The sequence below is a fragment of the Trachypithecus francoisi genome, unplaced genomic scaffold (genome assembly GCF_009764315.1).
Source record: "Trachypithecus francoisi isolate TF-2019V2 unplaced genomic scaffold, Tfra_2.0 Lachesis_group9, whole genome shotgun sequence".
Classification (NCBI taxonomy): Eukaryota; Metazoa; Chordata; class Mammalia; order Primates; family Cercopithecidae; genus Trachypithecus; species Trachypithecus francoisi.
The window spans coordinates 74,412,732-74,438,175 of record NW_022681474.1 but is presented as its reverse complement, the minus strand read 5'-3'; the positions used below and the strand labels follow the sequence as shown (position 1 = coordinate 74,438,175).

Sequence of the window (25,444 nt, the reverse complement as noted above, 5' to 3'; positions counted from 1 at the left end):
TAGTGAACCAAGGAGTCAGGAATTTCTGCCCTCATGGATCTTCCTTTTAGTGGGAGTCAAGACAGTAAATGAAACAATTATATACTTGTGAAATAGTATAAAAAAGATACGCAGAAAAAGAGGGCTGGTAAGAGAGACTGAAAGTGCAATAAGGTTTCATAGCAATGAGTAGAGGACATGTGTTCTATCATTCTCTGTACTTGACATATTAAATAATTAAAACAAAATTTTCTTAATGCAAAGAGCTTGTGCTACTGTCTCCATGTTATTTCTTCAACCAGTGGCAATTCACCATTTCAACGGTTGAGTCAACTAATTATTCTTGATTGCACAAAGATGTTAATAGATTTCACATTTCCTTAGTGGGTCACAGAGGCAAGCTCCTCATCCAAAGATCCCATGTGCACACATAAGGCAGAACCAAAAAGATGAATAAAATGTAGTCTTTTAAAGCAATCAAACATCAGAATATCCAAAGTGTGGTTTTAGTTTTACAGAAAATGACGTTCCCCTTTCTGAAACTCTTGGTAGTTTAGTCTTAAGAAGCACCAATCTCAATTCCCCGAGATGACTAGTACTACCAACACCACCCATGGTCCTTAAGGAGCTCACAGAGAGCAAAAGACTTGCCCATATTCGGAGCACAGGACAGCCACATGAAGGTGAGCAGCTACTTGTTCCACATCTGAGCCAGAATGAATATGCATAAAATCAGCTGCCTTAGAACCTGAACAATCAAGACCTGAGAGGAAATGATATAAGGATAATGGCATCATCATGTTCTAAGCTTAGAGAAAAAAGGAGGTCTCAAACAGATGGGGAAAAACACTCTCATAAGATGACAGAGCTCAAGGCTTTTCTCCTCTGAAAGCCGTAAAAATAGCTGTAGAAACAACTGGCCATTTGAATGTTTAAAATATTTCCTACAAACTTAGGTACAGTCACAAAACAGCAGCCAATGCACTGGGGGGAGACTCTTGAAATTACACTTCTGTCTTATGATCACAGACTTTGAGCCAAATGCCTAGATTCAAATCCCAGCTCCATCAATCACTAGTTAGAAAATGTTGAGAAAATTAACTAGATATAATTTTATCATTTGCAAAATGAGGGACAAAAATAATGTCTGGCTCATACGATTACAGTGAGCATTACATTTGTAAATCTAGGTAAACCATTGATAATTAATTGGCACTTAGAAAGCATTCAACACTTTTTGGCTATGATAATCACCATATTTGGATATCCGTTCCATTTCTGTTCCAGCCCTCCAGAATGTTAAGTTCTACAAGGGATTTGTCTTGTCTGTTTCATTCATTGGTGTATCCCCGGTATCTAGAATAACATCTGGCACCTTATAGGCCATCAATATATATTAGAGGGCTTATTTGACAAGTGAATAAGCCATGATTACGTAGCAAACTGGAAACAGAGTTTCAAAATATGTTGTTTTTGCATGGCAGAATGTGATTCTGAAGAGAAGTTCAAGGGCAAAAAGGGGGAGGTACAGAGTGTCAAAATAAGTCAAATACATTGTGCCGCAAAGTTGAGACCCCATTAACGTGCAAATGTTCCTCAGAATGTTAAACAGTTCCTACCTGCAGCAACAATGAGAAATCCTGGAACCCTTATATAACTCCTATTAAACTTCGTGATTCTCTGCATTCATCATACTTTTTGGCCAAACTTTGAAGTACAATCAACAGTCATTTCATTTCGTTTCCTTTTTTGAGACGTCTCACGCTCTGTTGCCCAGGCTGGAGTGCAGTGGCACGATCATGGATCAGTGCAGCCTTAACCCACAGGGCTCAGGCAATCCTCCTGCTTCAACCTCCCAAGTAGCTGGGACTACAGGCACACACCACCACACCTGGCTCATTTTTTCTTTTTGGAGAGATGAGTTCTTGCTATGTTGCCCAGGTTGGTCTTGAACTCCTGGCCTCAAGCAGTCCTCTGCCTTGGCCTCCCAAAGTGCTGAGATTACAGGCATAAGCCACTGCCTCTAGCCTCAGAATTATGTTTATTTAAACAAATAACTATGAGGCATTTACCTTTAAGGATCCCAATTCCAGTGTTTAAAAGCATCATAGGAGGTAGAGATAGTTGATAAGCAAGAAAAAAATTCAAGCAGGCATCATTTTGCAGTATGATGTTTAGTGGAGAAATGCATGCTCAATTACTTTTAGAGTAAATACTCATAATACTAATCAATAACTCTGAGAAGCAAAATCAAGACAAAGCTGTCTTTACCCATATGTAACTAATGAGGCATGTGACTCTGAGCAGGTCACTCAGCTGCTGTAGCCCCGATGCCCTCATCTATGAAATGAGAAATTTGGCCTGAATGATGCCTCAGGTCCCTTTCTGGCCTACCCATTCTGTCATTTCCCGCCCAGTGTCAGGACAGTAGCTGTCTTCAGTCAGAGCTAGCTCTGTCACACATATTTAGAGCTAGAAGCAGCAAGGCAAATCATCATTTTAAAACTGAGGAAACCACTAGCCTGCAAGACGACATGACTCAGGCAGTCATACCACCAAGATAGGAACGGATATTGGTCACCATGGCAGCCAAAATTGCTGGGTCCTGTCCAACCAGCAATTACAGAGGAACTTGAGGGAAACATGGATTTAGGGCAAATCATGCTGTGGTTTGTGGGCCTATCTCCTTTGCCAACAATACTTGGGAGTAGCAGAGTTGGGGGTAGCTGATGCCTGGGAAATAAGGGCAGTTTAGGGAGTCTATGAGCAATTTTGGAAACAGACAAGATCAGGAAACATGGTGGAGCTCTGTGTGAGTCTCGGCTCCTTCCTGGCATCTGTTGGTAGAGTTACCAGCTATCAATCTACTGCCCACCTCAGGATACCCGGGCACTCTGGGTGTGAAACCTGGGTTTGCTGTCCCAATTTGCTCTACTAATTTATTTCCACGACGCAGGCAACACAGGAGGCCCCAGCTCAGCAGTGTGGATTCTCAAGTACAGTAGGTCTTTGAATGTTCAACGTCCTGTTATTATAACGTTGACGAGGGGGGAAGAAAAAAGCAGATTCTCAGTGGGGCCTCTGTCTATATAGAGTTCACATGTTCTCCCCATGTCTGTGATACTCGAGTTTACTTCTATGTCCCAAAGATGTGCAATCGGCGTGTCTACATGGTCCCTCTGGAATGAATGAGAGTGTGTATATAAGTGTGTCCTGCAATGGGTTGGTGCCCTGTCCAGGGTTGGGTCCTGCTTTGTGCCCTGAGCTGACACGACAGGCTCCAGCCACCCTTGATCTGAACTGGAATAAGCACATTAGAAAATGAATGAGTACAAATTATTGTAAAATACAAATCCATAAAGTATATGCTAATCATACAAATGCATGAAAATCAATGATGCAGTATGCAAGTGTTCAGCAAGCTGCTGTAATTGTTACTATTTGCTTTTGAACTGTGAGTGGGAGGAGGTGCTCCTTACAATTTTTACTTTGCAAACATTTATTCTTGATTTAACACATCACTACTATGGCCATCACTCACTGATTCACTAAAAATGGGGTAATTAATGGTTTTTATTAATCTTTCTTTAATATATGCATAACTCACATTTGTTTCAATGTTTAACATTAGAAGTACGTCGGGTCTTTATTTAGAAGTGTGATAATGTTTTTGTGACCAGAAATATGTCATAGGAACTTAACTCTTGTTTATATCAATCAGCTTCTGGTAAAATTGATTTTCATATATGTTGTTTCACTTAAAGTCGGTTTCCAAGAACTATACTGACAATGTTAAGCGAGGACTTACCATACTTCATTACATAGGCTGGCAGTGCTATAGGACTCTATATTATCTTTAACCCTGCAAAGAGCAGGGCCTCTTGTTTTTTCAGTTTTAAAAATCTCAACTTTTCAGCATTGCTGAGGAGCTCTGGCTGACATTAAAGAGCAGAGAAATTAGAAGAAATCATATTGAGTCCCTTGGTTAATTTCCCCTTAAGTTCTTTTTTTTTTTTTTTGAGACGGAGTCTCGCTCTGTTGCGCAGGCTGGAGTGCAGTGGCCGGATCTCAGCTCACTGCAAGCTCCGCCTCCCGGGTTTACGCCATTCTCCTGCCTCAGCCTCCGAGTAGCTGGGACTAGGACTACAGGCGCCCGCCACCTCGCCCGGCTAGTTTTTGTATTTTTTAGTAGAGACGGGGTTTCACCATGTTAGCCAGGATGGTCTCAATCTCCTGACCTCGTGATCCGCCAGTCTTGGCCTCCCAAAGTGCTGGGATTACAGGCTTGATAAGTTCTTTATCAGTGTCCCCACCACTTCCTTCCCACCTATTTCCAAATCCTATATATTTAGAGCCAAAGTGAACATAAAACAGTAAAAACAGATTTTCAATGCTTAGTGTCCTGGTCATTGCACAATCTCATAATATATGTTAAGTTTCCAGGGTAATAAGTTGGAAATTCTTGCTTCAGGTGTAAAAAGCTGAGTGATACAGTGCTTTCAATATGCTGGTCTCTATCTGTAATAATCTCCCTTCCACATCCTTTCTAATAATATCTGATCACTTAAAAAAAAAATTGGTGTTCATGCAATACGTACCCCACACATCCCTTACCAAACATCTAATTCTCAGGCTAACCCAAGTCCCGTACTGTGATTACTCCACAAGCACCCAGCACCAAGGGATATAGCTGATTTATTCATTGGAGCTGAATATTCATTGGAAAGCCTGCTTTGTAATTAAGTCAGTTCAATGAACTGCCAAATTCTTTACTCCTCTTGAGTAGCTCTACTTTTCACTGCAGGTTAATTAACATCAGACCAGAAGTTCTTATTATGTTCCCAAAATAAATTCAGAACTTCTTCAATGAATAAACTCAATATATAAAAATGCATCTGGCTTATTTGAATTCACAGCCAGTCCTACCTGTGTCTTCTCAGTAGACAGATCCTGACCACCACCCAAAGAAGCAGAAAGGGAGTAGGGCAGCTGAGAGGTGGCTCTCAATGCTACCACAGTTCTTTCTTACTATTGTATTTTTCCATTTAAAGAGGACTATGATGCTGGGGTGGGAGTAAGGAATTTTTGGCAAAAAAGTCGGATGAGAACTCTAGCTAAATATTATACTCAGTTATAGGATTTTGAAAGGTTTTAGTGAAACTTTTCAATCTGCTTTGAAAGGTTTTAGTCTAAGTACCATATTATCATCATTACTATGGGAAAATGTTTCGAAACCCAAACATCTGATTTATAAAACAAATTTTGGAAAGCAGTCCATTATAACTAAGGCATGCATTAATCCAGGCATAATAAAGAGAAGGGGAAGCCTATGAAATAAAGGCTATCATATAAATAGAACACAAAGTTTGCCAGGCACTTAAGCCTGGGAAACACAGTGAGATCCTGTCTCTACAAAAAAATAAAAAATGAGTCGGATGCAGTGCCATGCGCTTCCAGGCCCAGCTACTCAAGAGGCTGAGGCAGGAGGATCCCTTGAGCCCAGAAGCTTGAGACTGCAGTGAGCTATGATTGTGCCACTGTACTCCAGACTGGGTGGCAGAGCGAGACCCTGTCTCAAAAAAAAAAAAAAAAAAAAGGAAAGAAAAAGATAGCAGAATGCTTTAAGACTCACATTAACCAAACTCTTAAGCTGGCCAGATTTTTTTTTTTTTTTAATAAGAGGCAAATCCTAAGAAAACACAACAGTGTGTTGGGGATTTAACACAACAACTTCCCAAAGCCTTCCAGGTTAGGTTCTGTCTAAAGGCTATGTCTAAAGGCCATTAAAAGCTTAGCCCCATCTCCTATCACTTTACTATGTGATTTCAGAGATGTCCAAGTGTTCAAAGTGCTGACCTGCGGGTACATCAACATCACCTGGGAAAACATAAGTATGTATTTTCAAAATATATACTTATTCAAAACTAAATCAAAGTCAGAAAAATGGTCACAGTTTTGCTTCTACTACAAGAGCAGAGACAATAAGAGATCCTACCTCATTCCATCCTATTTTCCCACACATCTGAGTTAATCCAGATTGTGCCTATATATTGGAAAGAATGACTAACAGAATTTGTGAGGGGGCTATTAAAATACATTACGTGCATCTGACATGAAAATAGCTGAGAGCAAACCACAGTGGTCCTTGGCAAAGCCTTCACAAAGTAAAGCAATGGAGACAACTAAGGTAAAACGAGCAATGTCTGTGTCAGCTGTCTGTTCAGGTGATCAGTGGAATTTTGCTCAGTCCTGGCAATTCTCCTAAGGTGGAAGACATCTGACCCTTGCATTCTGGAAAACTGTCTTTTTAAAAAAAGACAAAACAAGTAGTCAGTCTGTGTTACAGATAAGCTAAGACAGGTGTTCACAGACCATAGAGTCCTCCCAGGTGTCTATTTGGTTAATCAAGCTGTGATTGCTTTCAGAATTTTAAGAACACGTTCTAGGTCATCACACGGCCCATGCAATGCTGAGAAGAGAAAGAGCCGAAGAAGTCTGCCAGTGAGGAGCAAGGAAAAGGGAGAGGAAGAGTGGTCACTTTCTAGACTAGAAGGTCAAAGTTATAATTGAAAAGAAACTTGCCTACATATATCTAAAATACAGGCGAAAGGAAAAATACACACAAAAAAATCAGAAAGAACTATACAGCAAAATAAATATGACTGTCCCTTGGGTGAAAGTTACGCTGTTGATAATTTATCTTCCTATTTTTTCCTGGCCTGCCCAATTTCTTAATCAACATCTGCTATTTTTATAATAGAAAAAAAATTGGATATCTAATCTTAAAAAAACTGAGTTTCCTAGTGTAACTGAGGTAATAGTACATCCAAAAACAGCAATCCATTAGTATGGTATTATCTGACATATTTAAAATATAGAATGAGCCAATCAACCTTCAGAAGAATAAATGACAGTGAAAGTTCAGTTATTTGGAAGACAGAATTTTCCAGATAGCTCAGAGATAACCTTAATACAGCTTACATCTTTTTTCTTCTAAAAAATTATGTTCCTGTAAGAATTAGATTTGTTCTTTGAAACTGATATAATTTCAGGACAATATTAATATGCCATTATTAACATGAAAATGACACTATTTCATAACTTATCATCAGTTCAATAAATTTGCTTTCAATGAGAAATAACTTTTTAAATAGACACACATTTAATTACTCAGATTAATACCGTTTCTGGTCTTAACATTTTCATCACTTTGACATCAACATAATATTACAGAAATTTGCATACTGGGTTCGTTACTCAAGGGAATTCTTTTAACAGATAATTGCCATTGAGGGAAAGCAAGTTTCACAGTATTGTGTATACATTCTTTTACTACATCAAGAGTTCAGTGGAGAATGCCTTAGGAAAGAAATGGCATCTGTAACTGTTGCAAATATACTATCAGATCAGTGGCTACCATCACACTATTACCTAAAATAAGCATCTTGCTGGGTGTGGTGGTGCCTGCCTGTAATCCCAGCTACTTGGGAGGCTCATGCAGAAGGACTGCTTGAACCCAGGAGTTTGAGACCACCCTGGGCAACACAGTGACAGGGACAGGGGGGCAGAGAAATTCTAGGCAGAAAAGGGCAGGTCCCTGGGAAAACCCTATCCTCAAGCCAAAAAGCCTGAAACCACAGTTCAAAGTGAGAACTCATATCCTTGTTTTTCCACTCGAATGTTGCCTTTTCCTAAACCACCCATGGCCCTGTCCCAACCCACCCAATGCTTATAAAAACAAACAAACTAACAAACAAAAAAACCCAGACTCAGCCGGTAGACGGAACTACAGCTAGAGATTAGAGAGAAGTGGTTTGACTTTGGAGGGACAGCTTGCGGCGTAACTTTGGAGAAGAATCCAGGCAGACTTCAGGGGAAGATTACCTACCTGCCCCATACCCCTTTCAGCTCCCCTTCCCACTAAGAGCCACTTTCATCGGCAATAAAATCCCCCATATTTACCATCCTTCAATTCATTCGTGCAACCTCATTTTTCCTGGATGCCAGACAAGAGCTCGGGAGCTACGAGTGCAGATACAAAAGGCTGTCACACTGGCCCTTTGCCCTCGCTGGTGGAGGGCAGTCGACTCATGCAAAAAGGCAAGGGGCCACTGAACTGTTAACACTTAAGCCGTCCATGGACAACAGAACTAAAAGAGCACTGTAATACACCGTCTGGGGCTTCAGGAGTTACAGGCACCCCCACCTAAACGCTGCTATGGGGCCAGCACAGAGTTCTTCCCTGTCAGTACCTAAGCAGCCAGCTGGTGGCAGCACTTGTTCACTCCAGTTCCCACACTGGAGTTGAGAGTGGTGGGCTGAGAAAATGAGACACTACTGTCACAACTCCTGCGAAGGGGTCAGGGAAATATCCTGCTTCAATAGCAAGACTTTGTTGTCTCCCAGCCCAAAATATTATGAAAGTTAAAACAAGCTTCTTTAAGAAAATAACAGGGCAACTTCTCTTGCCCTAATGTGATTTAAGCAAAGTGGAAGTTTTGGACAAACTTGATGTTCTTTATCCAAAATGGAAGTTTTCTTGATAAATCATTTCTTTCTTGTCATTACCACATTCATCCCACTTCCTTACATAGGGATGACGAGTTTACTTAGCCATTCATTCATTTGCTGTGCGTTCAGCTAGGAAGAACATCTAAGTCATCGAGCAAATTCTTGTTTTGATCATAGAGAAAAAGACCTGTGCATTTCACAATTACAACTAGGAAGTCTCAGTACAGTATCTCTGGGTTTGAATGCTCTACTGCAGCACACCAGTGTCCTTCAATTTAACATGCAAGGTCTTTGTCCCCAGTGGGTAACCAGAAGACGCACGTCACTGGATCATGACGAGCTGCCTCTCCTTTGACACAGGAAATACATTGAGTTTTTCCCCTCCCATCATGTAACATCATCTGTACAAGTTGATCTATATGTGGCATCTGATGCTTCAAAATAAAGTCTTACAAGATGGAACACAGTGAGTTTTTCTATTTAATTGAAATAGAGTCTAGGAAAGGAATTCTGGGTGATTTTTCTCCTTTTTCATGTCCTATAGAGAGACTTATCTGTGTCCCTTGACAGAGCTCAGAGTCTGCTTTCACAGGTCTGGAGCTGGCACCCCTTAGTTGGCTTCATCACATCCCAACAAATGGATTCCAAAGCAAATCAACTCAACAGAGAGCCTCCTGAAGCTTCTTTTGAGTATGATGTATTGACCCTAGTGTTCTCACTTCCAAGGCCCAAAATCCCACTTATTTTTCAGCTGTTATCTGAGGTTTCTTCCCCACCTCTCTTGGACAAGCAGTGGGTGGGATGAATGTACCCAAGCTTCTCACGCAAGTGAAACATCACCGTGGATTTGCTATAATCAAATTCCCACCAAACCGACTTCAGGGTTTACTATGATTATGTCTCCAACATGGCTTATCTAAATGTGCAGACTTAAGTTATTATGTTTTATTTTTTAAAAAGCAGGGCAGTCAATTATAAATCCACTTAAAAAGAAGAGGAAGAGAAAAGAAGAGGAGGAGGAGAAAATGAAGAAAAACATCAATAGCTGTTTTTCTAGGCGAACTGCAACCTAGGTCATATTTTTTCATTTTTGTACTTCTTTTTGTACTTGTTTTCCAAACTGTCTTGAAAGAACAATGGATTAGTTTTACATTGCAAATGTGTGATTTAAAAAAGATTCCAAGACTTCCATAATCTGAAATTTGTATTTATAACTAAACTACAAAGTAAGCATGGTAGTCACTAAATTTCATTTCCTTAATGCAAGTGACTCCTCAAGGAACATGGTTGTTCTTTGTGTTTTCGAAATGGCACACAAAAATCAGTAGGTGCTCTACTCAGCACAATTTCAATGGATTCCTCTAGCTGTCAGAATCTGCAAGGGCAGCTTTTAGCATGAATGGAATTCTAAACAAGACCCAGTATGGTCACACTACCTGTGAATTTAAGAAACACCATTGATATGGTTTAGCTCTGCGTCCCCATCCAAATCTCATCTTGGACTGTACTCCCATAATTCCCACATGATGTGGGAGGGAACTGGTGGGAGATAATTGAATCATGGGGGCAGTTTCCCCCACAGTGTTCTCGCGGTAGTGAATAAGTCTCACGAGATCTGATGGTTTTATCAGGGGTTTGCGATTTTGCATCTTCTTCATTCTCTCTTTGCCTGCTGCCATCCATGTAAGACAGGACTTGCTCCTCCTTGCCTTCCGCCAAGATTGTGAGCCTTCCCCACCCACGCAGAACTAGTCCAATTAAACCTCTTTCTTTTGTAAATTGCCCACTCTAGGGTATGTCTTCATCAGCAGCATGAAAAAGGACTAATACAACCATGTTCTGCAAGAGTTAGTAAAACCAAATCACCCAAGGATGCAAACGTGAATATGAGCCACTAGCCACTCAGTTCACTCATAAATCACAAGGACACAAAGATTATCTGTATAATTCACTAGAGTTAGTTGCTGTAGCTTCTAAAACGAGTAGCATCAGAATTGTATGGGGACTGGCTATAATGTCAGTTTGGTTATATTTTTGAATGAATTATCTTCTAGACAACCAAGGCAGAAAGGCCATCTTGTTTCCTTAGCAGTATCATTAACTGTTTTTAACATCTTAAGGGCCACTATTCTAAGAACTGGAAATGTGAAAAGTTTCTTTCCTTCCTGATAGACTTTAAAATATACTAAATCTTTTCCTGCTTCATTAAGACAATGAATTTAAAAAATTTTGTCGTGAGGATTCAAATTCATATTCTAAACCCTGGCCTCTGTGATTTGCTGCAGATGTAGATGGTGAGGGGCACTGAGATGAGTGAGGGTCACTCCCTGTGCTGCCCATGGAAGCTGGGGTCCCATCAAGCCCCTTTAAGTCACCCAGTATCATCTAGTGGCTGAAGGTAACCACTGAGCATGGTTAGCACTGAGGCTTGCACAAGCCCTGGTAGAGCTATGTGGCTTCTTTCCATCTGGCATCCACTGTAAAGATGAGCCTAAGCCCTCAAGTATACCACACAGCAGATACCAAAACCTCCTCTTACTCCATGACCCCCAGAGTAGAGGCCGGGAGTCAAGGTCACATCTCCTTCACCGTTCTTTTCTGTTCTTGGCATCTTTACTCTATATAGTACCTGCAAACACTTTTTACTACCCATTTTCTCTCCTCATTTCTGCCTCCTCTCCCATCTCTGCTTCCCTGCAACATGGCTGAATGCAGACCCACTTAGCCAGTGGGTGTCTTTTCTTCTGCATCAGTCTCAGAGCAGCTGCAGGCATTCTCTGCTGCTAGCGGGCTGCTGTGCTATGGTGGGAGCCCCACTCCTCTCCTCCACCACAGTACTTTGCCCAGTGCATCCCTCAGTACTGGCTTCCCTGGACCAGGCTCCTCAAGGCCAGGGACCTCCCGTCATCTTTCTTAGAAGAGTTTGTGACACACAGCAGGCATGCAATACAGGTGTATTGGATTAATGCAGGATGCATGCCATACAAGGGCATCAACAGCAGCATGGGCAAAGAAGAAAGTTAAAGAGGCCAGATCGCAAATGACATATGAGCATAAATATGTCCATAACTGAAGAGACAGATAACCAGTTCAAGGAAGATAGTGAGACATTTGAGGCTTAAATAATATACACACTTATTTTCCTGGAAAATAGGCAGGGCAAAGTACCATAGGAATTAGATGATATTTTTCAGTATAAATGGCAGCAGCTACAATTTTTGGAGAGCTAACAGATTAGAGTCACCAGGGGTACAGTGTTAAGGTCAACCTTGTCTCAGTCCTCTTTCATCTTATAGTGAAGCTGTAAGAAAGAAACAATTAAACAGAGTACTGAATGTTACAAGAGTAGGTCTGAATATTATAGAAATTGCTCACAGCACACACACCTAACTGACTGGAGGAGGGACACTAGTAAGGCTTGAGCAGGGATAGGATAGAGGAGGGAGAAAGTGTTCCAGGCAGAGGAAACAGACCCATGAAGACCTGGAGGCAACAAAGCATTGGACAAGGTAGAGCACTTTTTCAAACTGCAGGTCAAGACCCATTACTGGATTGTGAAATTAGTCTAGTCTTTTGTGATCTACATTTTAATAAAAATGAAATACCATTAAATAGAAAATTAGTGCAAAGCATGTAAGTACTGTTTTATGAAACTCATCACAGTGACACAATACAATTACACATAATCAGTGACTAGGTTACCATAAAAATGTATTTCTTGCTGTGCAGTCCACATTTGAATAATCCTGCATCAGAAAGAACTTTAGTACACATGGAGTGTGAGGACAGGCAGGAAGGACAACTAATCCTCCCCAAAATATACAAATAAGAATTGCAACTGCTTCATAAAAGAGGCCAAATTGCACGCATGAGACCACACTGTTTATTACAGATGAAAGGGAGATTTGAACCCAGGGAAGTTTCCCTAAACCACACGGGCTAAGATGTCATTATAAATGGATGCTAATAAGCTAAAATTAATAAATCAATCCTAAATCCAACCTTTACATATGGGTTTTAGTGCTATGTTAGAAGAGGGACATCTCAGATAGGAAAACATGTTCCTAAATTCCAGGAATAACTGAAAAAAAAGACACAGGGCCAACTACAGGAAGGAAAAGTAAGGGGGCTGGTACATGGTAGGCAATCCTGTTACACCACGTAAGTGTTAGCTGAATTACACGACTAACGCTCCACGGATCTAGTCCCCTACTTTTCCGTAGTACTACTTAATAACTGTTGAGTGTCTAACACACGTACTGTATGCCACTGTTGTCTTCTTCCCCATCAGATAATTTTCGGAGCAGAGTACACAAAAGGCCCTCATATCTGATGAGATAAACTTCACTTAATATATAAACTAATGTGTGCCTTTTAATGCTAGACAGATAAGGAAAATTTTCCCTAATTGGCAGAACATATTATTGGGAATAAGATTTCTTGACATGAACAGAAAATTCCAAGTTCCAAATGTTCTTACCATCACCTAAGAAAATGTGAATACCAAATAAGAGATGTATAGTGACCGTGTTTGAAGAAAAATCTTCAAGTCAGGGTTTACAGGCACTGGCCATCAGTGTTTGTTTAGAAAGCCCCAGTATCATTAAAGTCATGTTGACTAGATGAATCCAATTTACTAGTCTAATACTGTGTGCTACAAAGACCACACAATTTTACATGATTCTGAATATGCTTTTTTACATCTGCTTATAAATTGACTTGTGGCATCACGCATTTAAATGCTAAATAAATGACAAAAAGGTAACTAAAATAAATGATTAAGAACTAATGCAAGGCCGGGCGCGGTGGCTCAAGCCTGTAATCCCAGCACTTTGGGAGGCCGAGACGGGTGGATCATGAGGTCAGGAGATCGAGACCATCCTGGCTAATACGGTGAAACCTGTCTCTACTTAAAAATACAAAAAACTAGCCGGGCGACAAGGCGGGCGCCTGTAGTCCCAGCTACTCGGGAGGCTGAGGCAGGAGAATGGCGTAAACCCGGGAGGCGGAGCTTGCAGTGAGCTGAGATCCGGCCACTGCACTCCAGCCTGGGTAGCAGAGCAAGACTCCGTCTCAAAAAAAAAAAAAAAAAAAAAAAAGAACTAATGCAGGCTGTTTGAACAAGAAAGCAGCAGAGTTCTTTGAAATATAAAAGAAAGATGACATTGCCTTTACTTTTGCAAAGGCTAAAGTCTTTCCAGGGTCTGAGGATGATGGCTTCCAGCTTCATCCATGTCCCTGCAAAAAACATGATCTCATTCTTTTTCATGGCTGCATAGTATTCCACGGTGTGTATGTACCACATTTTCTTTGTTCAGTCTATTGTTGATGGGCATTTGGGTTGGTTCCATGACTTTGCTATGGTAAATAGTTCTGCAATAAACATACATGTGCATGTGTCTTTATAGCAGAATGATTTCTATTTCTTTGGGTATATACCAAGTAATGGGATTGCTGGGTCAAATGGGATTTCTGGTTCTAGATCCTTAAGGAATCACCATACTGTCTTCCACAATGGTTGAACTAATTTACACTCCCACCAACAGTGTAAAAGTGTTCCTATTTCTCCACAGTCATCCTCAGCAAACTAACACAGGAACAGAAAGCCAAACACCGTATGTTCTCACTCATAAGAGGGAGTTGAACAATGAGAATAGACACAGAGACGGGAACAACACACACCAGGACCTGTCGGGAGTGGGAGGCAAGGGGAGGGAACGTATTTGATGGGTCAATAGGTGCAGCAAACCACCAGAGCACACGTACAACTATGTAACAAACCTGCATGTTCTGTATGTGTATCCCAAAACTTACAGTAAAATTTTTTTAAAAGGCAAAAAAAAAATGTCTTTCCAGGATCTAAAAGACCACTAGGACGAGAACGAGGGGACCATGTTTGCCACTCATTAGCTGTGCAACTTGAGAAACCCGCCCGATCTCTCTCTGGGTTTCCATTTCTGAGAAGGGAGCATGAGCAAGCTGGGCCACTCACAGGCCAAACTGATCTATCACTGAGCAGTGATTCCCACCAAGCCCAACTCTGCAGTAAACTCTGGAGGGAGAGGAAATGAGAATAAGAGGCTGTTGTCCCAAATTCTAAGAGCAGAGCTGATGTCCCTACCCCTGGATTTATTCATGATTTTCCCACTGTCTCATGTCCCCACTAGCATCTGGGGACAAAGGTAGTCTTCCCCACATCATGGACTTCTGGCTCCCCAATTCTGTGAATTATAACACTGCAAAACACCAATAGAACCATTTATAGCCCAGAGACCTTAATGATCTAGCTGTTAACCTTCCCTGTTTGAAAATATTAGAATTCCAGATTCCAGGCCTAAGAAAAGAATGAATGGTAAATGACTAATTGAAGTGTCCGTACCAAAGGACTAACTTTCAGTGAGATAAACTTACAATGAGGCCCTGCTGACACGTGAGTTAACTGGGGTCTACATAGGAAGAAACTCAGCCCAGTTAAGTTCTGCTTTACAGAGAATAGGAGCCTACTCAGAAACCATGATAACCCAAGCTCTACTTGCAAAACAAACACGTTGTGACCAACTCAAATCTCTGGCAGAATGCTTTCCAATACCCCTTCTGCAGGTTCAACCCACTACATGCAAAGTATGGATTACTTTAAAATTACATTTTGTTTGCACAATTTTAAGGAGAGTTACCATGTGACCCAGCAATTTCATTCCTTGGCATATGACTAAGAAAAATGAAAACATATGTCCACACAAAAAAATTATACGTGAATGTTCATAGCATTCTTCATAATAACTAAAAGATGGAAACAACCTAAATGTCCATCACATGACAAACAGATAATTGATGAATGTGGTATGTCTATACAATAGATGATTAGCCAGAAAAAAGAAGCAGTACAGATACAACAGGGATGAAAACATCATGGTAAATGAAACAAGTCAATCACAAAAGACCACATATATAATTCTATTTATATGAAATGTCCAGAATAGGCAAACACAGACAGAAAGCAGAACAGCAGTTACTTAGAGGTTATAGGGGATTAGAGGTGACAGATGAACAGTACGGGGTTTCATTCTGAGTTCACGACAATGTCCTAGAATTGATTGTGGTGATGGTTGCACAACTCTGAATATACTAGAAACCACTGGGTTATACCTTTTAAGTGGGAGAATTGTAGGATATGTAAATTACATCTCCCTAGAGCTGTTAAAAAGAAAGTGAACTGGTGAAAGGATTATTAAGTAGAGGGAACGGGTTCACACCTGCTTGCTTTGAAGTCAGTGCCCAGGCCCTGAACACTAGCCTGTGCTGCCTTCTAAAATACAGAGGACCACTCACCATTCACATGCCCAAACCTACACTCACCACTGATCTGACAAAGCAGTAGGACACAGTAGGACATGTGGGGGCATACATGATAACTGCCTTCAAGTGGCTTATAGTTTAAAAGCACTGATTGTCAGTAAAGCAAAGGCATAAACTACATCTCAATCATGATAATGCATAGTGGAGTGCATGCCTTTGCTCTTCTGACAATAATATAGAGTACAGGATATCCTTTATAATATAATATAGACTATAACACACACTACATCATATCATACAATACAGATGATAATTCCAAGAGACGGCCTCAAGGGCTGGTCAGATTATATCCATGGAAACTAAGAGATTTCTATTAGAGGGAAAAACCAAACATGCCCCTTAAACGCTGATTAAAATTATTTATAGTCAAACAAAACACATTTAATTACCCCAGTAATACCCAAAGCAAAGTAGGGGAAATGTTTATGACAATGTTAAATTTTTCCACTTCAATTAAAACACAGGCTTCATATGCTGGATCTGAGGCTTACTTCTAGAATGGGCTTTGCATTACACATATTTTATTGTGGAAATCTATTTCTTTCCTGTCGAGGACTGAAATAAGCCTAAAGGTCACTAAGTTATTAACTTGGTATAGAGAATGAATGCTTCAGACTTCATTTTAAAGGGTTCAGCTACTAAAGTCTGCAAAGGGTCTTCAGACAGGAAGGCAGGACTTTTTCCCAAGAACAACAGGATGAGACAGCCCTTCTTTCTAACACTAGGCCACTACCTCCCCCTTGTGGCCATAGCTAAACCATCTGGGTCACAACCCTAGTTTCAGTCTCCTTTAGGAGCCTGTGAACAAATACCAGAGAGAAGCTATTATATTTAAAATATTGACAACCATCATTGTGAAGGGCATGGCCAGGCAAAGCTCTCCTAATACCAACTTCTGTGAGAACTTCACTTGGTCACTTGGTTAACTCTTGATCAACAAGTAAATACTTGGTGTGTCAGGGACTTAAACACAAACCTTCGAAGCTTAACTTGAACGGAACTGGAGCTACTGTCTACCCTGAGAATTAAACGGATGAACCTCAGAACAAAATGTTTTTAAACTAGGGGGGCACGGGGCATGGTGTCTGATTATTAATTTAGACACCTGCATTTAAATTTGGAAGATGAATGATAAGAATAAATTACTCTAGATATATTCAAAACAGCTAACCCTTGAAAACTGAACTTTCATCACAGAAAAGATGAAAACACTTTTAGTGTCATCATTCAGTGTTAGAAAACCCAGTACCATTCCCTGCTTTGCTACAGGTAAAAACAGAAAGAACAGAAATAACCAAAGTAAGTCTTACTTTAAGACAAACTCTAACTTCCCTTCAAACCTTGCAGCACAATCATTGTTTCATTCTCAGGTAAAATATTCAAACTAGAGCAGTCCTGAGAGTGGCTGATGGAATGAGTTAACGTGGAGTAAGGTGCACAGGGAGAATCCTGAATGTGAGATAAATCAGACAACTTTAATGAGGCTTAGCCTAATCAGGGCAATCAGAATCTAAAATACAAACAGCTGGAAGATCTTCATCTACTGCATTTTACATGGAAACCCAGGCAGCAGTACACTAGCATCAGCCTTTTATAACTTAGGGGAACTAAAATTTCAGGACGCTAGCATGGGAAAAGGCATTGGGGAACACGGAGGCTAGCAATAATATAGTCTGACACACCCTGAATGGAGTGATAATAGCTGTGTGATAATAGGGTATACAGACCAAGTCCGAACTCCCAAGGCCAATGTTCCAACACCAATGCCTGCTGAGGGCAGAGGACAAAGGGACTGTGTGCTATTACTACTTCCCACCTTTGCACCTTGTTAAGTTTGCCATTTCTGGTTTTAGTCTGTCTTGCTCTGTTTACAAACGGAGAACTTGAGCCCAGAGAAATTAATAAAGTTAATATAAGGTCACAGAATCAGTCCATGGCTGACTCAAGGTGAGTTACAGAGTCTATGACTCCATATCTGTACTAACAAGTCTGGACTGGGAGAAGAGAAGGCTCCTGTAAGGTTGCCAGTCATTCAAAGAGGAAAATGTTAATTGTTTATTCTGAAGAAGCTTTGAAAGACCAGTTTTAGTTCCACAGCAACACTGTCTTAGGAACTTTCACAGAAACTATCCTGTGGTCAAAAACATTCTTCTCCCTTTGCTTTGCAAAAAGGAACCTGACATTTTCTGCTATAAATCAGTACATTAGAACTTATCTCCTGAAACTTTATTAATTGTGGTTAAAAAAGAGAAAATGTGTGAGAGAACGATAGGAACTGTGTAAACCTGTCAATGCTCACTTCAGAAATGAAGTCTCCACTGTGGGGAGAGAAAGCTGAAAAATACTTTTCACTTAAATTCCTCCAGGCATCTTAAAGCTTAAAAGAACAAGCTGATAACGGGAAAATACAACGTAAAGGAAGAGCTATAGGTGCTTACCTGTTCTAATGTAAGTTGCTTAGAAATGGTGTCATTCTCCAGTTTTTTAATTTTCTTCATCAGTTTGTTGACCTGAAATTCCTGCTCTTGTTCAAGATGCTGTTCTAGTTCGGCTTTCTCATGCTGCAACTGGAAAATGAAAAACATACAGATGGGGAAATCCAGCAACTCAAATGCCACATTGGCTCCAAAAGGTGACTATACGAAGACGCTATACCATAAAAGTTACATTACCCATTTTTGCTCAAATATGCAAGTGTATACCTAGTAATCTGTGCCTAACTGGTTCCTCTAACTTAAAACCAAAAGTCATAGGGGATGGAAATGAAATTTGTGTTTCGCAATATACTTTTTGCTACCTTTCAGGTTTTATACTATAGGGCCACAAATAAATTTTTTAAAAAATAGAAATTTCATACCAATTTCTTTAAATGAATTGTGGTTTATTCAGATTTGCATCATGTATGTAGACAGAGATGCCAAAATCACAGAATATACTTAGGTAAATTATTCAGAATGCTATTTCCTAGTGTACAAGTAAGGAGGCCTTCACAAAAATCAGCACAATTATTTTTCCATAAAGAGACTGTACACCACAGTTCCTATATATTCCCTAAAAACCAAGAGGGAAAATATTGGCTGGGCATGGTGGCTCATACCTGTAATCCCAGCATTTTGGAAGGCCAAGACAGATGGACCACCTGAAGTCAGGACTTCAAGGCCAGCCTGGCCAACATAGTGAAACCCTGTCTCTACTAAAAGTATGAAAATCAGCTGGGCATGGTGGCAGGCACCTGTAATCCCAGGTACTTGGGAGACTGAGACAAGAGAATCGCTTGAACCCAAGGAGGTGGAGGTTGCAGTGAGCTGAGACCACGCCATTGCACTCCAGCTTGGGCAATGAGAGCAAAACTCTGTCCAAAAAAAAAAAAAAAAAGGTTCTTATTCATGCAATTAAAAGATAAGGCTATGGTGTCATTACAAGAGAGAATTTAAAAACAAAAACAAACCAAACTCCAACCTACAAAACCAAAGGAAAAGAAAAGAAATCCAGTGGACCCACAGGAACTTGGGGTGGTTCTCATTAATAATCACGCATTATTTTTTATAACACTCTCAATTGGGGGGTTTTGCTGATCCACAGCAGGGGTTGACCTGATGTTTCAGAATTAAGGGAAAAAAGTAAAAGCTACTAAAAACAATGAAGCACACAAAAGTTTTATTTTGAGGCTGAATAGGACACTGCTCCCTAATTTTATGTTCAAAGTCATTTCTTTTGGCAGACAATGTACACCAGGTTCTTCACATGCATGGAGACAGGCATGGTCACTTCCATTTTATATGTGACAAATCACATTATTAGACTGAAGCAATACAGCTGGAAAGTGGCGGAGCTTGGGACCCAGACCCCGCGCCCAGAACCCCAAACCAGTGCTCTCTCCCACTGTATCACTGAGCAAACCCAAGACAGGCTGCCTTCAGACTGCTCCGCCCATGAGTGCCTACCACACCCTGAGCCCCTGGAAAGTCAAATGATTAAACATAGAAAAAAATACGCCACGTATGCTTGCCCAGGGGATGCAATGTTTCTTTGGAAACCCTCCTTAGGGTACAGTGGACAACTGAGAGCTGAGGCAAGCCTGATCAACCTCAAAATGGCTACAAGTAACACTCTCCACATTTGACAGTGTCCACTGCCCTGAAAACACATACTCAGTTTACGAAAAAAAAAATTGTTTTGGCCAGGCGCAGGGGCTCACGCCTGTAATCCCAAATCCCAGCAACTTTGGGAGGTCAAGGCAGGTGGACCGCATGAGACCAGGAGTTCAAGACCAACTTGACCAACATGGTGAAACCCTGTCTCTACTAAAAATACAAAAAAAAAAAAAAAAAAAAAAAAAAAAAAGCCTGGTGTACTGGCATGCACTTGTAGTCCCAGCCATGCACCTGTAGTCCCAGCCACTCAGGAGGCTGAGGCAGGAGAATCCCCTGAACCCAGGAGGCAGGGGTTGCAGGGAGGTGGAGCTTGCAGTGAGCCGAGATCACACCACTGCACTTCAGCCTCGGCGACAGAGTGAGAGACTGTCTCAAAAAAGGGAAAGTAAAAAAAAAAAAGTTAATCTGACATAGTCTTCCAACACTGGAAATGTTGACTAAATAGATGCTGTTTTCCTTCCAACTGTTTTTGATGTTCAAGGCCAAAAAAAAAGCTGGTCAACTTTGCAGGGACCCACGAGAAAAGCAGGTGTAAAGAGGTGCTTACAGTGACAAGTCTATATTTAGCTAGCTCTTTAAAACTCAGGTTCTGCAAGACCAAGCAGCAATTAAAAGAACTAAGATGAATGAATAGAGAACAAGAAGAGTTCCCAGCACTTTCGACAAAAAAAGAACCCAATGGAACAAGCATCGCTTAGTAGGAAAAATACAGCAAAGCATGTACATCTGCGCCTAAGGCTTTCATTCAATAAGCATGCTGTGCTGTCTTCTATCTGCAGGTACTATGCGAGGGGTAGGCGAGATCTATAGTTAACATATCATCCTTGACCTAAAAATAGTTATGAACACTAAGCTTTAACAGTATCTACTAGTTATTGGGAGATGACAAACTTGTCTTCAAACCTTTAAACTATTTGCATAGCTTTTTAAATACAGTAGCTATGTTTTCCTCCAATATGTTTTCAATTGCTGCCTTTTTTATTTGAAAGAACCCTTCATTTTTCTCAGCATTATGCCTCTGCCCTGAGGTAAACTAAAACAATAAAGGATGCAATCTAACATTGAAAAATCTCTTGCCCACCAAGCAGCGTTTGTCACAGAACGTTAATCTAAGGTAAGCCACTCATTGGCTTGCAGGAAAATATCCATATTTTGACAGATGGTCTAACACTGTCAGTAGCTTTAGGTACTTCCTTTAAGACTACAGATTGAACTAGTAATAAAGCCTATCAGAGCTCTCAATTTTAGGAGGCAATTTCCTCTCAAGGGCTATACCCTAAGGAAAATTTGATGGTAAAGCTGTCATTACCAGAACTCAAGTAAGGTCACTGGGTTACACTAACCCATTTGGAAAATACTAAGCCATTCTGAGATCTAACTCTGTTTGCTAAAGACTCACAGTTTTTATAGTCCCCCAAAGACAGTGCTAAAACAAACAGTTCTGCTGCTTGCTTTGTTCTGTCACCTCTCAGGTGACATGCAACAGAAGCAGAGCATGGAGTTCCTGAACAAAGACAAGAAACAGAAAATATGGCTCTTCCTGGAACAAAGAAACTGCCAATAAAAAGAGAAACATGGCCAGGCACAGTGGCTCATGCCTGTAATCCCAGCACTTTTAGAGGCTGAAGCAAGAGGATCACTTGAGCCCAGAGTTTGGGACCAGCCTAGGCAACACAGTGAAACTCTGTCTCTACAAAAAAACATTAGCTGGACATGGTGGTGCACACACCTATAGTCCCAGCTACTCAGGAGACTGAGGTGAGAGGACTGCTGGAGCCCAGAAGGTCAAGGCTGCAGTGAGCGTGAGTACACTACTGCAATCCAGCCTGGGTGACAGACCGTGACCCTGTCAAAAAAAAATGACCTGTCAAAAAAAAAAAGAGCTTGCTCGAGAGAAACACAGAAGTACCTCAGTCCCCTAAAATCATGAGACAAGGGTTAAGATGAGCAAGAGGTAGGAGGCAAATGTGCATAGGGACCTTGAAGAACTAATAGCTACAGAATTTGTTTCATATAGTTTGTCTAAGAAAAATTCAGATATTCTCTTTTAAACAGATACCATGTAAACTCAAGCAACATGGTTCCAATAGGATTTGAATCAACACCCTGAATGGACTTGCCTATTTTAAAGCTATAGCTTATGGCACCACAGATGGAAAAATCCTGGGAAGCCTGGTGCAGGTTGACTCAAGACTAGCTGTCAGTTTCACCTCTGATGTCCATCTTCAACATGGGCAAACATTTCTAGGCATGACTTTAAATTTATAATCATAGGTCTTAATGTACTGTTACACGAACAACTTTAAATCTTCCAATAAGGTCAGAGATCCTGAACTAGAACAAAAATTATTCCATCTAACAACAAACAAGCATATTTATTAATATTTTGAAATGAAACTCATGTGTCTGCCTTAAATATATATAAAGCTAGGTGCCTAGACAGATTAAAAGCTTTTTTCAAAAATCAGAATTTTCAACAAATACATTTTTTATAAAGCCAATCCCAAAGATTATGGAACACTTTTATAACCCTTATTTGTGCTATAGGTTAACACTAATAAAAATATCCCTGTGGAATCAGAATCACATTATATAACAATGATCCCTCAGCAGGTCACATTTTCAATGGAATTAGGGTTATATAAACAAAAGTTTGTTTCTTGGGATCCAACAGGAAAAATATATTAACATAAATGAAAAGGGCGTAAACGAAAATGCAACTATATACTCAATTATAAATCAGTATAATTTTAAATTCTAAGTACTAAAGCAAGTCTTTTCTTATATCATCCACTGATTATATAGTCTCAAAGTAAACTTCCAGCCCAATGAAATACACAAGGGTAGCATTAATTTGATCTTAAGCAGGCTAGCCTTAAGCATCATCCAATTACCAATAATTGTTGTGCTTATAATTTACAAAGGATTTCTGGAACCACTTCAATGAACCAGGCCTTTTACATAATAGATTCAAGAACTCTGCATCAAATGACTTTTTATTCTCAATAAATTCTCTCTAGCAGGTAGAGGCACTGAAAATCATTTACCTGGGAGAACCTCCTCCAACAGGTACCACAGGTGCATGTGTAGGCTGGATGCTGAGAGCACCTTCCCACCCAACATGCAGCAGGTTTGCTGGATCCCAGGTTTTGGGAAATGTCAATCTGCAGGCCTGGGCTTATTGTCAAGTCAGTCCTTGACAACTGAAGCAAGGCTTCTAGCCACTACCCCTAGGACCCAGGTTTTTCAAGACACCTTAAGAATAAACCAGGTCGGACGCGGTGGCTCACGCCTGTAATCCTAGCACTTTGGGAGGCTGAGGTGGGCAGATGACCTGAGGTCAGGAGTTTGAGTCCAGCCTGGCTAACATGGTGAAACCCTGTCTCTACGAAAAAATTAGCCAGGCGTGGTGGTGCATGCCTGTAATCCCAGCTACTCGGGAGGCTGAGGCAGGAGAATCAGCCTGGGAGGTGGAGGTTGCAGCAAGCCGAGATTGCACCACTGCACTCTAGCGTGGCTGACAAGAGCGAGACTCTTATCTCAAAAAATAAAAAAAAAAAAAGAAACTTGAAATGCCATGCCCCCAGCTTTGTTTTCACTAGTCAACTAACATCTCTATTACTCCCAGTACCACAACTAACATCCTTGCTGTACTGAAAATTACCAAGGAATGGAGCCACCCCCATTGGACCAAGTAAAGGCCAGCCCAGGACAATAACTGCATTAAGCCATTAGAATGTCAAAAGCAATCATAATGTTATTAATATGAGCTTTGGAAAAAAGCTCAAAAATCTCTCTCAGAACATAGAAAGTCTCTCAAGAACCGACTTGTCAGCTGTTCTACTGAGCAAAAATTCAGACTCCCACCTCAAACTCAGTACTTCATCACTAAGGGCTTCTTGGGCCCACACTTATTTCCACCTCCTCCCCTTCTGTTACTGGTACCAGTATTCTGGGTCAATGCCTCACATCTCATGAGTTACCAAGGCCCATGCAGTCAGCCTCCATAACAGCTGTTCCACACACATATTCTTTGTGTGTGCTATGTGCTCATGGCCCCAGTCTGGTTCAGGCCTTTTATTCCTTTTCCTTTGGGCTACTGCCAAAACCTCCTACTGGATCTCCCCAGGTCCACTGTAGATCATCCTAGCACAAGTCCTATTACTTCAATGTCCTGCTCAAAACCCTCAATAGCTCCCTACTACCTGCGGACTAAGTCCAAACTCGCTAGCATCACATTCAAGTCCTTCCATGACCCAATCCCTATGCAAGCTTCCCACACCTTCCTCATGCTATTTTCACACTCAGTTGACGTGACAGTCCAAGGTTCGCAAGCATAAATACCTTCAGGTTCATGCATGCAGCAAACAAAGAATGGATGGGTTTAAGCCAGGGAGTGGTGGCTACTGTGGTTAAAGGAAAAGCTCATGTCCTTTTCTAGACTCTTAAAAAAAAAAAATCCCATCATGCCAGCCAAACACTTTTGGTGACCATACTGGCTTCTAGATCACAACACCTGCTAGTCATGCCGGATCACTCTTACAGAAATCATGCCACTCCCTCTGCCCACATGCCCCACTCATGCTGTGCCTCTGCCTATAGGGTCTGGATCCCTCCCCTCAATTTACCGAGACTAGGTGATAGTGTAAGACTTCCCCAATGCTTTCCCCCAGGCCCTCAGCATAATGTGCACTCATCCTCAAGGTGTGAGAAGCACACTGTCATTCAAGTGCATTTTAATGTCTGTTTCATGATGTTTTTCTATATCTTTTCCATCAGCTACTTGTAAAGTCAGCTAATTCTCCAGGGTGATTATTACGTGTCAAGCACTCTATATACATCAATGTACTTGATGGTTGAATCTTCATAACTCTACAGTAGAAACTGTTACCTGCATTTTGCAAAGAGTGAAACCACCGCTTAAAGAGGTTAGGTGATCTGCCTGAAATTTCACAGGTAAAGGGTAAATCCAGGGTTCAAACTGAGGTCCCTGGCTTCAAAGCCTTTGCCCTCATCTCTGATGTGTGCTGCCATCCTAGAACACTTGGGTACATTCTCAATCACTCTTTACAGGATTGCAAGCTCTAAGAAGGGCAGTGACTAGGATTCCTTGATCCTACTCCAAAACATAGAAAATACATTGTGAATGCAAATACTGATTGAATAATGATAACACCCTCACTTCAGGATAAGCAAAACAACAGTTGGGGTGGGGGTGGATTAATCAAGATCTATGACATCACCCATATATCATGGTCTGTCCCAAAGCCCCTGTTTCTCTTCCTGTTTACAGTCCCTCTGGAACTCCTAGACATAATCAATATCCTAATTCTTATGGTATTTACTTCCTTACATTTTTCCTAAAATTGTTTTTTTCAAACAACCTATGTATTCATTTATTTCCAAACATTAGCCTTGCTAGGCTTTGCATTCTTTCATATCCA

The 25,444-nt window shown here is 40.8% G+C and overlaps 1 protein-coding gene across 1 annotated transcript in view; it reads right to left on the bottom strand.

Moving 5' to 3' along the window:
* The window catches only part of CCDC6 (coiled-coil domain containing 6), a 120,059-nt gene that overhangs the window by 26,614 nt on the left and 68,001 nt on the right, over positions 1–25,444 (bottom strand). The window contains exon 3 of the mRNA XM_033209706.1: positions 18,285–18,413. Coding sequence (XP_033065597.1) covers positions 18,285–18,413 — 129 coding nt within the window. The remainder of the gene's footprint in view (positions 1–18,284; positions 18,414–25,444) is intronic.